This window comes from Pezoporus occidentalis, unplaced genomic scaffold (genome assembly GCF_034315485.1).
Source record: "Pezoporus occidentalis ecotype Australia unplaced genomic scaffold, CSIRO_AGI_Poc_V1 ctg117, whole genome shotgun sequence".
Taxonomy (NCBI): domain Eukaryota; kingdom Metazoa; phylum Chordata; class Aves; order Psittaciformes; family Psittacidae; genus Pezoporus; species Pezoporus occidentalis.
In genome coordinates, this window is record NW_026912961.1 from 7,421,662 (window position 1) to 7,435,594 (window position 13,933).

General features: G+C 38.4%; 1 protein-coding gene across 2 annotated transcripts in view; it reads left to right on the forward strand.

The window, feature by feature from the left end:
* PCSK5 (proprotein convertase subtilisin/kexin type 5) overlaps positions 1 to 13,933 on the forward strand; it is a 260,279-nt gene that overhangs the window by 195,700 nt on the left and 50,646 nt on the right. For both annotated transcript variants that reach the window (XM_062641593.1, XM_062641602.1), the window contains exon 21: positions 12,699 to 12,801. In XM_062641593.1, coding sequence (XP_062497577.1) covers positions 12,699 to 12,801 — 103 coding nt within the window. The remainder of the gene's footprint in view (positions 1 to 12,698; positions 12,802 to 13,933) is intronic.

Consider the following 13,933-nt stretch of genomic DNA (forward strand, 5'->3'; position numbering starts at 1 on the left):
TCATTTTTAGACAGCTAGCTTATTAACAGATATGCTAGGATTTTTATTTTATTTTTTTAAATTGTCAAAGCTATTTCAAATAAACTTTAAAAAAAAAAAAAAAAAAAAGAAGTTGTTCCTGTAGTGAACAAATTCAAAAGACACTACTTCTTTTGGTTTGCATAAGCAAGAGTAATGTATACTCTCGGAAGTCAGAAAACATTGCTAACATGTAAGAAGTACTCATAAATTATTGTTGTCTTGTAACTTTCATAAAAAAAGGGGATATTATCATACAGATATGTGGAGCTATTTCATAGTGCCCATATGTAAATGCCAGTGTGACTATTTGTGACAGGATGTGTTTACAGGACTGGATTTATAATTGTGCCAAATACATCTCCAGGAATAATTACATATAGGGCAATAAATGAGTGATTCTTTTGGCGTAACGGTTGTGTCGTGATAAGCCTGAATCTGCTTTTAACTGCTCACAATAGAAATTTTAGCAAGAATACTCTTGGTGAGGCCAGTGGAGTTACCTCGCTGTAAAACCATCCTGGGTGGTGAGAGAGTTGGCTCCCGCCTTTCTCTCTTTACCTAGGCACACGGCTGACAGTACAAATTTCTGTTTAATATATCTTCAGCTTAACTTAGCATAGTGTTCAAAAGACAGTCATTTAGGAAAAAAAAACATAAAATTTAATTGCGAAGATACAGTTTTCAGGGGATAAAGCTTAAAATATACAAAGTGTCTTTTTCAAATTCTTTCCAGGACACATAAATAGAAAATGGATTGCAAGGCCTTTAAGTATGTAAATGTTAGAAAATAAAGGGGATCAAAACTGACTGTGGAAGTTTTACAAACAAATCAATACAAATCTATAGAGATAATGTGCCACCTTTAGCAGAGAGCAGATAAACTATTACAACTTGGTTTGGTATGACAGGGGACCAGCCAGCCTCCTTTGGTGCCCGTTACAAAATTCCTGATAAACATTCAAATCTGAACGAATTCAACTTGTGCTAGTTTACCTACTAGTCTGGTACTGCCTCATTTCTCAGTATAACGTGTTTAACTAGAACATAATGCTTTCAAAGTTTAAGTTAATATTATATATATTATATATAAATATATATTCATAATTGAGATTTAATTATGTAATGGATTGTAAAGAATTTGTTTGGATACTTACAAATGTCTCTAACACTACTATAGAGAAGAAATTAAAAACTTTGTTTTCTTTAAAAAAACTGACACATTGTTATATCCAAATTCATTTTCACTGAAAAATACTGTACATGTGTAAAATGATCAGTTGTTATTTGTAAAATAGGGTAGTTCTGTTGTAATTGATATTGGCCAAAATCAATGTTATTCCATATTTTATTTTTTCTATTAAATTAACCTAAATTCCTGTTCTTTTGGTCTGGAAAAACATGTTGATAAACCATATGTAAAATGCCTTTATTGAAGGGCACAGGTAGCTTTACGGTATACATCACTATATGCAATTCATTGAAACAAATTGGGAGGGTAAGGGTGTTTAATTTTATTGTGGATTTTTTTTTTATGTGATGGATTTATGATTGCACAAATGTCTGGGTTTTGTGGAGGACATCTTTAGTGTAGTAGCAATACAGCCACGTCTGAACCCAAGCAGGTGACGTCGGCTTCCTCTGACCTATAAGACTTTGTGATGAGTCTAATCTCTTGCATGCTTAGTGTTAAAAAGTGAAATGTGTAACTCCCTGTTGGCTCAGACAGCTTAGGAGGAAGGTTTCATCTTTGCCGTCATACATGGTCATTTACACAGTGGGATATTGATGTCTGTTCATGTGCCAGTACTCATGTCGAGTATACCTCAGATCACAACCCCGGGCTGCCACTTGAGAACAGCAGGATGTCTGTCCTGGCCACTAGATCAAAAAGGGCTCCATGTAGACTCATCTGTGACCCCAGAGTGAGATCCTCCATCAGCATTAGCTGATGCTCACATTCATTTCCCACTTCCTCCCATGACCTGAGTGGAGACCAAAGTGGCAATTTACCCCAAAAGTCATATATTCAGATGATGTTTTGAGGAGGTTCACTGAGGCCGTATAAAGAATTTTCTGAAAGAAAACATCTTTCAGCTTTAAACATCTTATTGTCCCCATTGGTTCCAAAACAAGGCATTAGGTCATTCTCATTTTCCTTGTCAATCCTGGGAATAAGGTGGGATGGCACATTCTTGGCAGCTGTTTGGTGAGACTACACCTGCAAAGAAAGCTTGGCCTAACCCTTACACCAATACAATAGAAAGGCTTCTTTCAGCTCACACTCCGCCTTTATCTTTCAACCCTTATGAGAAATTCAATGAATCATGGTGTCCTTGATAGACAAGATTTCATCTTCTTTGAGTAAGAAACAGACAAAGAGCTTGTTATAGCTCTGGCCAAAGAAGTGTGCTCTACAGGGTGTATCCATAAATGAGCTGTGAAGTCTCTTAGACATGTAAGCATAGAACTGAGTTTTAGACTGATAACCAGCACTTCCTGGTGTCAGCTCAGACTCTTTGATCATTTTTATTTATGATGCCTTAATAGCAGTGGCCAGATGCAAGCAGAATTTGTAAGAAGCACTATAGTTAGTCCTTGTTCAAGAGGATCACTGCAGCAACAGCATTGCAATTGAAGGAAGTTAGTTTGTTCCCAGCTGCAGAGTTTTCTTAGGTGATCGATCTCTCTAATTCAGTGGTGAGTAGTTCAGTATTTGACACTGTTGTTGGCATGCAAAAGAGTTATCTTTTTAAGAAGTTCAGAATCTGCGAAGTATAAACGAGGTACTTTTCTCCATCTCTGAAAGGACCATGGATGGCGTCAGTCCAGATCTGTTAATTGATTTCTGCTGTAGTTATGTCACAAATCAAAAAGCAGTGACAGATTGAAGATGCTCTTCTAGTAGAGACATGTCACGTCCATGGTAAAGTATTTTCCAGTTCACGTATGCTTAGGAAAATCCTTGTGGAATTCTAAATCTAAATGAAAACTAGACAGCAACTAGACCTCTTCTTTCCTCAAAGTCTCAAAGACAATGACAGGTTTGATAAAAAAAAAAGAAATCTCATACATGTGCTAACACTATTTTTAACTAGAAAAAAAAAAAAAAATTAGCATGCCCCAGACTTTCAGAACATCCTGCAGAAGCCTGGTGTATGACGGCATCATTTTATAATACAAGTGTTTCCTTTTCTGTGATAGGATTACAGTTTTACTCCCTTTCTAGCTGCAGCTCTCCAGCTCAGCCACACACCAGTGTTGTGGGACCAGCAAATCTGACACCTGCCAAGATATGTTGATGGAAACGTTATGCTTCTGACCAGCAGCTTCTGTAGCTCTTTGCTTAGACCCTGCCTGCCCACACACCAATCTACACTGGCACATCCTGCGTCTTTCTGGGGAGGCTTTGCAAGCTCCCCCTCTCTGAAGAACACAGTTTTCTAATTAAGATTTTCATATGAAACCTTACAGACTACCCCAGTCTCTGTTGGGATTGCAGCTTTCCACCATCCTGTGAAATTCTGGGCACCCCCTGCTACTGACTATATTGTGTAATAGGGCTTCTGCTTGTTCGACATTGTCAAGTAATGACTGTATGAACCTTGAAGACCGTAAGACTATAGACAGAGATACTAGAGCTAAGTACAGCAATTTCACCCTTCACTAAATACGACTTGTAACTGGCGATGACCAAGTTAATCTTAATACTCATATCACAACCAGAGAAAGCATCTGTATTAGTGGTCACTTTAGGTAACTATCTGCTGCTTTTTAATGAAACTTTTTAATAAACTGAATGACTGTAAGAAGGCCTGTTATAAATTCAAGTTTCCTGTAAAGACATTAAAGTGACTGCTTGTATGAGTCAAAGCTTTCAATTTGCAGTACAACTTGCGGAACAATAACTTGTCTGTGATCCATTACCATGCCTTATATTTATCTTGGGTATGTGATACTCATGTCATTGGTACAGAATGAATCAGGAAAAGTTCTGCCATTAGTTGTTTGTGCATAGTATTTTTTTAAAAGCATTAAAAGGTTTTACAGCATACAAAGAAAAATTCTAGTCAAGTTTTCATCAAAAAGAAACTTACACCAGCAACTTGCACAAGCTTCTTCAGAATGTGCAGTTTCAATGTATGGAGGAAAAAAGGTTGAAAATGTATTTTTTATGAAGATTTTGTTTAGGGGAAAAACTGATTTCTGTTTGGTTTAGTTAAACTATCTTGGGAGAGTTCAATTTTTTATGAAATTGGTTATCTGATTATTTACTACCACCTGTCACGAGAGTGTATTGGGGCTTAAATCCTCCTCATTAGAAGGACTAAAGAGCTGTGGGTAGCAACACAGTGTCTGTGAGAACAGCATAAGGCTCTGAACCTTAGAATTGCAACCAACCAGTCCTAAGTGCAACCAACAGCTGCATTTCCACCACTGGTTCCACACTGATGAGTAAACAGTATTCAGATCTGTTAAAGTCCTGGGACATTCCTGTGAAGTCTCAGAGCACAGTAACATTGGGTCTCACTAGGGAAAATGTACTGAAATCCTCAGGATAAAGCCAGAGAGATTGCCAGAGTAACATTCACCTGCTATGCAAGGGTTGCAGACACCACCACAGAATTGTATTTTAATAGCCACATTCACTATGAAACAATTCTGGAAGGACTTTCTTTCGGGATTACAAAGCAATGTTTGTTGCATAAAAATGGAGCCAATTCTCACTTCTAGCGTGAGAAATGTGGTCAAGGGAGAGCTTATAGTGGTGAGAAGGCTGTGAGCATTTAAAAAAAGTAATTCCGGTAAGCAACAATGCAGCCTCTCAGTGCCACACCAAAGGCTGGGATTTTTTACATCTCTTTTTTTTTATGAGCAGATCATGAGTTTGCTGCCAAAGATGGGCAAAGCACAGCTTAGAAGAATGCCGCTTGTATAATCATTTATTTATCAGTGTTTCTCAGCATTTGGGGGATGGATTTGTTGAAGGTCTTCTGGGAAAACAACATCACTTCTCAAAGCAAAAAGTCTTGTCCTGTCACAAAACAGTAGACATCTTTGCTTTATGGTGTTACGCAGTGAGCTGATGAAGTACTCATTTTTCCCATCAGCCTATTGGCAGAGAAGCTACAACATTGACAGGCAGTGAATATTTATTTACCCAAGGAGAATTAATGGTTCCATCATGCAAAATCAGTAATACCAATGAATGTTTACTGGAGCATGACTAATGTGATTTAGTTATAATTAGGATAATGCTGCATATCTTTCCTATTTTCGATTGTCCTTGGCCTGCCCACTGCCCTCCTCCTGATGCCTGCAGATGTTCTTTGAGATGTGGATTAGAAAGAAAGTCTAACACCTGGTTGCCTGTCCCCATGGATCACAATTGCTGCTAGCCATGGTGCTTGTGAACATGGTAATGTGGCCATTCTGTGCAATGCCACTTTATCAAAAGACATTAATAACTCAAATATTCATCCCAAAATGAAGTATCCCCTTTTCTTACTCCAAGAGCAGGGCCATACTGAACTGCAGTTGTGTAAATGGTGCTATTATGGGGTCTGCCCTCAGCACAGCCTCCCATAATGATAAAATGAGGGCTCAAAGAGCTCACGTAGCCAAATAGTGTCACAAAGCCTCTCTGTAGCCATATGTGAATTTATGTATCATTTCCTATTTCTACACCTTCAGTGTGGAACACATGATTGTTAAAGGGAACAACCCAGACAGTGCTTTGCAGGGTAATCATGAAAAGAGGTGTCATGGTTTAGTGCTGAACCCAGGACAAGAGGTTACCTTGACTATTCCTGAAATACTTATAGTGAAGACGAGCCAGGGAGTATTTTAAGCAAGGAAAAATCACCAGCATAAGTGTATCAAGTTAGCCGAAGAGTTACAGATAGGAACACAAATTTAACCCATTATATCTCTCATTTAAAGACTTATTTTTTTCTGCTTCTTACTTCCAAGAAGATAAGCTTGTGTCTTTTTGGCAGATTTCTTTCAGTCAAATGTTCGTCTCCACAAACTAAACAGAAATTGCATTTGATTAGCAGTATGAATCTATGTTGTTTTATCCTTTTGGGGCTATACTTTGCCTGCTGAAATCTGCCCAGTAATCGGTAGATCAGCAGATATGTTTTAGCATCCTGATTAAGTTGGGGATCTCCAGCACAAAAAATATGTGCAGGGGTTTCTCTGTTTAAGACAGATAACACCACTGAAACACTGCCCTGAGACATCCAGTTCTTCCCATTTCAGGTTTAGGTCTACCCAAATCAAACTGCAGAAGTCCCATCAACAGGGAAAGGCTCTGTGTATACAAATTACAGACTTCCAGCTGTAAAACACAGGAGAGAGACACCATGCTACCTTGGTTGCCACTGGATTATGACGTGTCTTCCTCCAGCATTGAAATATTCTATCTTTAATGTACTCCAAGCGCTAATAACACCAGCTTTACTCAATGTATACAGTCAGCTTCCACCTTTCTTTTGCATATTTCACAGGAAGCTACCTGGTACCAAAGCACTACTATCAGCACGACGAGATATTTTCAATGAGGTTCAGGTGTCTCCATTCCACTGCCCTTTAGGAAATTCCCAGCCACTGAGCTTCACAAGAAATTTGAAGCTTTACAAGATCAGACAGGGAGAATTCCAGTTGGGAAGCTTCAGGAATGGAGAGGCTAAGCACATTTTTTCCATTGTCAGACTAAAATTTTGAAACTGCCACGGTACTTCCAACTCCTAGAAGTGAGAAGGGTACAGAACAGTGTTAGCAATACAGCTCAGGATTGCTCCATTTCCTTTCCTACTTTCCCATGGAAATGCTGTCAAATTTCAGGCCCCAGGTGACGAGCTGAAAACCTTGCCAGGGACCAACCTTTGTGTTCACACAGGCCAGGGAAAAACCCTGATCCCAGACAGCTTTTACTTCCAGGCATCCACATCATTAGTACCTACAGAGGTTTTAAAGTTATTTTTAAAATATTAAAAAAATAATAATAGTACAAATGGAGGTTTAAAGCTGATTTTTTAAATGCTAAAAAAATGTTTTTCTGGAGTCTATTTGTGCCCACTCAGTACCCCTGAGGGCTCTTACTTCAGTGAGTTTCTGAAACAACCATTGTATAAATACTACATAGAAATGAAGAAAGAAATACACAGAATAAACAGGGGGAGAAAATCCCTTTGTGTCAGCAAAAAAGCCAGCTTTGGCTAATGTAAATATTTTTATTCTGCAGGGGAAAGAATAGAGGGTTGTGTAAGATAGTGTGGTTGATAAAGGCAGTTGCCTCTCTCCTGCCTGTCACAATCAAAGCTAACCTGAGGCTCTGTGTGATCTCAGCTAATCCTGCAACAAAAGGGTCTTTCATCCTAAAATCATTATATCACACTCAGCCCTACACACTACTGTTGAGGGAAGAGATGCTCAGCCCTTTTCAAGTTTCTGCCTTATCCCTTGGCAAAAGGGGGAGATTCGGTGACTTGGGAGCCAACATCCTAATTTCAGCCTTCAGGTTTGTCACTGCCCAAAGCACTTTTGAAAAGAAGACTGAATCCCTCTCATCACCTCAAATTTTACACCCCAAAGTTTTGCTCATGAAGGGTATCTTCTTTATCCCTTCTGCGCATCCAGATAGGAAGGCAGAAATTTGGTCAATGTGTAAAATGACTGAGTGGAGAAGAATAATTAGCAGGAGAATGAAAGCTGAAGCTAGACAAATAATTGGAAACCAGGATCAAATCTTGTATGACTGCCCAAAATTTGGGGGGAAATAAAATATCCTAACATTTTTAAAATTGAGACAAGATTATTTCAGGGAGCTGTAATCTATCAAACATTAAAGTTTTGGGCTATAAAAAGAAGCAACTTCAAGAGGAATCCTCAGGGTGAACTTTAATGGCTTGTTATACGCAGGTTAGTCTGTATGGCCTTAAGCGTTATGGATAAATATTTCTTCAGCAAAACTCAAGGGGCTGATCCCACAAGCCAGCCAAAACAAGATGTATAAAGGCCAAACATGCAAAAAGCATAGAGCTCTTCAAGACTAAATCCTTTCAGTCCTCACTGCTTATTGATGAAAAACAGTTCTGATCAATGTTTCTTTATCTGCTCTGTAAAACTTTTGTAACCTATGGATTACACATACAAAAGCCCAAGTACAAAATCCATATCAGGTTCCCATGAAAGTAAATGAGCAAAAGGGAAGAAATAAGGTCATTTTTTCATTGACAATGAAGAAAAGCCACTGGGGCAGTGCTATAGAAGATAAGCAATGAACATTTTTAAATTCGATAATGTGATGTTTTGATTAAGAAAAATGGGGAAGTAACACATGACTTGCAGTGACTAAGTCTCATGGGAGGGCTACAAAAGAAAGATTTGTTTATGACTGCCAGCACACAAAACCATGTATCTCCATTCATAACTTAGAAGGATATTCACACCCTCATCCAACTGGTTTCCTGAAATACCGTGTGCTGTCAATGAATGGCACAGCTTTTGGAAAGCAGGAGAGAAATAGTTAACTAAAAATAGTTAAGCTGTACACTTAATGTTACTTACGCAAGGACATAGCAATGGCCTGGCAATTATGACCGTGCTTTAGTCTGGGACTCAGACTACAGTTCTAGTTTGCTATGACACCCTAACTTGTCAATCTCACTGCAATTCAGTTTTTCTTCCTTCTTGATGGGATTTAATAGTCCTTACCTCATTTTAAAATGCATCCTATGAAGTGATAGGAACTAAGCCAAAGTGTGCAGTTCTCATATACAGCTAAAGACATTTCCAAAGAGAGACATTAAAAATTTTACATTAAAGTCTTCCCATTATGAGGCATTATGTCTGTTAACATGGCCGTATTTCTGTAATACCTTCAGTTCCTGTTTGTTTGGGGTTTGTTTAAAAAAGGTAGCAAGGTAACAGGATTGAGATATAAATGAAGGTTAAATATGGGAGGATCATGACATGACAGCATTGTCTGATTGAAGGCATAGCTGAGACAAATTGCTTAGAGCATTCCCCCCATACGTATGTTGGACAGACAACAGATCTAAATACAGATTAAAAAAAAAAAAAAGAAAAAAAAAAAGAAAAGTTGAGGCTTTGGTAACTAGCATTTGTCTAGCAAGATTTGTAAAGAAATATTTTGCCCACAAGGAATTACAGCAAACAGTTAAACTAATGTGGAATACTTTAAAAGTCTTCTTTAAAGTTGCTTTTCAGTGTGAACTCCATGAATATACACTAAAAACTATTTTGTTAATATTTAGTGGCAGAGTTAGAGTTTTAGGTGTGACTTGCAGTTCAGACAGCCTGATATGTAAGTATTTTCTGGTGCACATTCTTATAATAGTATGCTTTAAAATGCTTCAGCTTGGAGGATAAAGTAAGCAGAAGACTGGTCTTCCTGGCGCTGCTCCAGCCCAGCTGAAATGAATTACAGCACTTCCAATGAAAGGCATAACAAAGAAATAATAAAAACCTTTTAAAACTAAGCACTTCTACCATGTGGGAAGGATTTGATTTGGCATAGCCGAGGTGTATGAATTAGTAGCTCAGGTCTGATGGATAAGCAGAGGCAGTGAGGGCAAATAAAGGGAAGGACTGCAGAAACAAAAAGTTTTCTAATATGTACCACAAAACAACATCAGAGGAAAGCCAACCGTATCCTGGGCTGCATCAAAAGGAGCGTGACCAGCAGGTCGAAGGAGGTGACCCTGCCTCTCTACTCTGCTCTTGTGAGACCTCACCTGGAGTATTGTGTGCAGTTCTGGTGTCCTCAACATAAAAAGGACATGGAACTGTTGGAACAAGTCCAGAGAAGGGCCACGAGGATGATCAGGGGACTGGAGCACCTCCCCTATGAAGATAGGCTGAGAAAGTTGGGGCTGTTCAGCCTGGAGAAGAGAAGGCTGCGTGGAGACCTCATAGCAGCCTTCCAGTATCTGAAGGGGGCCTATAGGGATGCTGGGGAGGGACTCTTCATTAGGGACTGTAGTGATAGGGCAAGGGGTAATGGGTGAAAACTCAAACAAGGGAAGTTTAGATTGGATATAAGAAGGAAATTCTTTCCTGTTAGGGTGGTGAGGCACTGGAATGGGTTTCCCAGGGAAGCTGTGAATGCTCCATCCCTGGCAGTGTTCAAGACCAGGTTGGATGAGGCCTTGGGTGATATGGTTTAGTGTGAGGTGTCCCTGGCCATGGCAGGGGGGTTGGAACTTGATGATCTTAAGGTCCTTTCCAACCCTAACTATTCTATGATTCTATAAGCCTTTATTTAATAACGTTGCCCTCATGATGTAAAGCCAGCAGAATAAAGCACAAAGCCATAAGACCTGTAATAGGAAGACACTCCAGATACTGCATTTTTTCATGGCTGTGTATTGTCCAAATACATATGTGTATATATATGTATTAAATTATATTTTAAAATCTCATGGCATTCCATGTTATACCCTCTGAATATGTATTGCAAAGGCTCAAGAGATCTACATTAAACAAATCTGTCAATGGCCTGATGATCTACCAGGCAGCAGGCCACAGTCTTTTTTTCCTAGTAAGTGAGAATTGTAAATATTCTGTATTGTGACAGTTATTCATCAATACAACATTTTATCTCAGTAATATCTGGATAAATTCAAAATCCTGCTGAGTTCTATGTCAAACAGCTGTACAATTCATAACGTTTTTATAATCAGTCATTTATGAAGTAATCTACCATACAAGATACAGTCCTGCACTGCCTAAAAGCTACACCACTTCCATTGAATTATGTCAATCTGCATACGTCATTATGCATATGACAATACGCAACTCAAGGTTTTGCCTATATGGGCATGTGTGGGATTACATAAATGCGTGTAAATACATACATATACTGAATGCTTTCTGGATAATGAGAACAATAAAAATGTGTGAGTGTGTATGCTTACACATACTTGTTTCCCCGATCGCAAGAGACTGTTCATTTGCTCCTGGTTCTGAGCTTCTTCCCAGTGACCACTAATCCCAGAGCAGCTTCTGAGGAGCGCTGTCTTTGTGTTTTATGTGGCTCTGTCACTGGCTTTTGGCTTGCATTTTACGTTTTCCCTTTCTTCGGGAGACTAACAGCCTTTACAAAATGAAAATTGTATCTATACCTACATTTTGTGTACCTCAGCTTTCTCCCACTGTTGGCTGGATGTTCCAGTTGGTATGCCTTTATACTGTTCCCATCCCCTTGTACTATCATACATAAGTACTATCCTAGGTTACATAAGCATAAGTACTATCCTAAGTTACATCTCATAACAGAGATTTCAACTATTGTAAAATTTTTTAATACAGATTGATAAGGTGTAGAAAACTCAAAGGACAGAGAATGTAAATTGCTGTATTTTAGAGAATGTTTCTTTCCTACATCATTTTACACTTACAGCAGTAGTTGCTTATACAGTGCATTTGCTCTTCAATGTAAGGAACTCATTGTAACTGAAAGCCAAAACCAAGTCATTCCACATTTGTATTTTGACTCTTAAAGCTCACCACATTTGCCAAATCTGGTTTCCCTCCAGCAATGTAAGTAAGTGGAAAGAGTTTCTCCATACTGAAGTATCCATACAGACTTCAGGGTTTATGGATATTTGTTTATATTTATTATATAGCAGTATCTGCCCAACCTCTTCCATTAGTTATGAATGAAGGAACAGCCAATTCTTTCAAATATAGACACTCAGAATAAACTTTCCCATAATAAATTGACATTAAAAAAAAACTTGAGCTTTGTAAAACTGCATGATAAACCAATCTACTGTCTCCACATAATGCTGCACACAGATATAGTATTCATGCTAGTTACCTAATTAATACTTCTGCTCTGAGAGTTATGAAGCATATAGCTTACTTGTTTCTACCAATAGTTTAATTAATATTTAGTGAATAATGAAGAAAACTTTGCTCTTTGGTGCCACAGTATTTAGTACTGGAAGTATTTATATCCTTATCTCAGTTTTAAGGTAACAAGTCATATATTTTTCAAGTCCAAACAGGCACTTGGGCTCAAAATTTTCATTCAGCCTAAACAAGACCCTAAGTTTTTTAACTGTGGAGTCTTCCAGCAGCAACCTTGGAGGATAAGAGATGCTATAGCTGGAGGTTTGGGAAACACCAACATGCCTCTGACTAACTGAAGCTGTCCTTTCCCTTCACATAGCATACCCCACACCCATGAAAGCCCACTCTTTATGCTGCAGTTTGCCATCAGGAGCATGTTGCAGCTCCACCAAAGGACATTAGGTAATAAATACACCTAGGTAGTACTGGTTTTGATATAAGTCTGCATGGTGAATCTTAAAGTCTCCCATTACTTGAACTGATGCAAAACAACTGCATTAATCTGAACAAGAATGACTCTGTCAGAGTCACATGGAAAATATAAGTAAATAAATAAATAAGAAAGTAAATAAGGACTATAAACTACTAATTCTGAGTATGCTGGTTCACCAAAAGACCCAGCACTTGTTTTCCTGATACTACAGGGAAATGTGCTCATTTCAGTAATTCAAACAGCTCTAATTCCTTTTACTTACTATAATTTCCAATCTGGATTCTTGCTTTTTTTTTAATTATTTTTTTTTTTTTTTTATGTGAGATGTTGATCTGAAGTAAACTATTTTTTTTTCTGCCAGGAGAGTATCTTGATGATTCCCAAAAATGTCAGTTGTGTGAAGCATCCTGTCAGAAGTGCATTGGACCTGAGCCAGACAACTGCATCAGCTGCCCACTCACAAGGTAATTGTCTCCCAGCACAGTGTAGGACAAAGACCTGGCATCACAATCTGGAGAAATGGCTGTATGGTCTTTAGCACTAGCTTGTGGAGTCAATTGAAGAAGCAAGAAGTGATTAGGGCAAACAAAACTAGAGCAAGTGAGAAAACAAGCATTATGTGAAAAAGATAGTTCACTGCATGTGCAGCTGACATTTAGCCAGATGATTCCCACAGGTACAGAAAGATTTCTTTTCATACATAGAATAGTCTTTCTTTCATTGTCAAACTCTCAAAATCATGATTGCTAGAATCACAACAGTGACATATTTAACAGCTAGAGTCTAGGGCATCTGTAGTTGTACACAGGTATCGATTTTGGTACAAGACATGAATATGGACAGAGGCTAGCAATCACGTAATTCAGAAGATATTTATAGCACTAGAGCTTTGCTCTCTAACAAAGGAAGTTTAAGTTAGGTTGATTTTTCTAACCTGCCATAAAATGTGACTAGAAATAGAAAGAAGGTTTTCTGCAGGACTCTGCAGAGCAGAGGCTTATGTTTAGGTCATCTCACACCTAATCCAGGAGTCTGCTGGTTTTAAACTCAGGTCCTACCAATCATCTTTATTCTCACACTGACAGCTCTGGTTTTCTTGTACTGGATTTCATTGTAGCCAGCTGATATTTACACCAGTATGAAATCAGAATCAGTAATCTGTAAGGCATAGAAAAAAAATCCCCACTCAATCCTGCAGTTTACCCTGCAGATATCTATGGCATGACTACGCAAATGAAAGACACACCAGGACCAATAGAGTCCAAAAAAATTAATCACTAAGAAAACATTATTAAATTAAGGTGTATTGTGTCAGAAATGGCATTAGCACAGGAAATCTGGACAGAATTTTGTGCTGCAGACTGGATTTATCTGATTCACAATTGCATTTAAATCAGATTGTGTGTATTTCCTTGCAACCTATTTTGTGAGCTTTACAGAGAGATATTTGCAAAACAAAGAAGGTAAAGAACAACATCATTAGGCAAAACCGCTTAGATGTTTGCAGCAATGAGGTCTCTGACCATTTGGAAGGGTGATGTTGCCTCTCCCATAACAAATCCTCTGACAGTTTTCAATTTTGGTATCTAAGGTTTA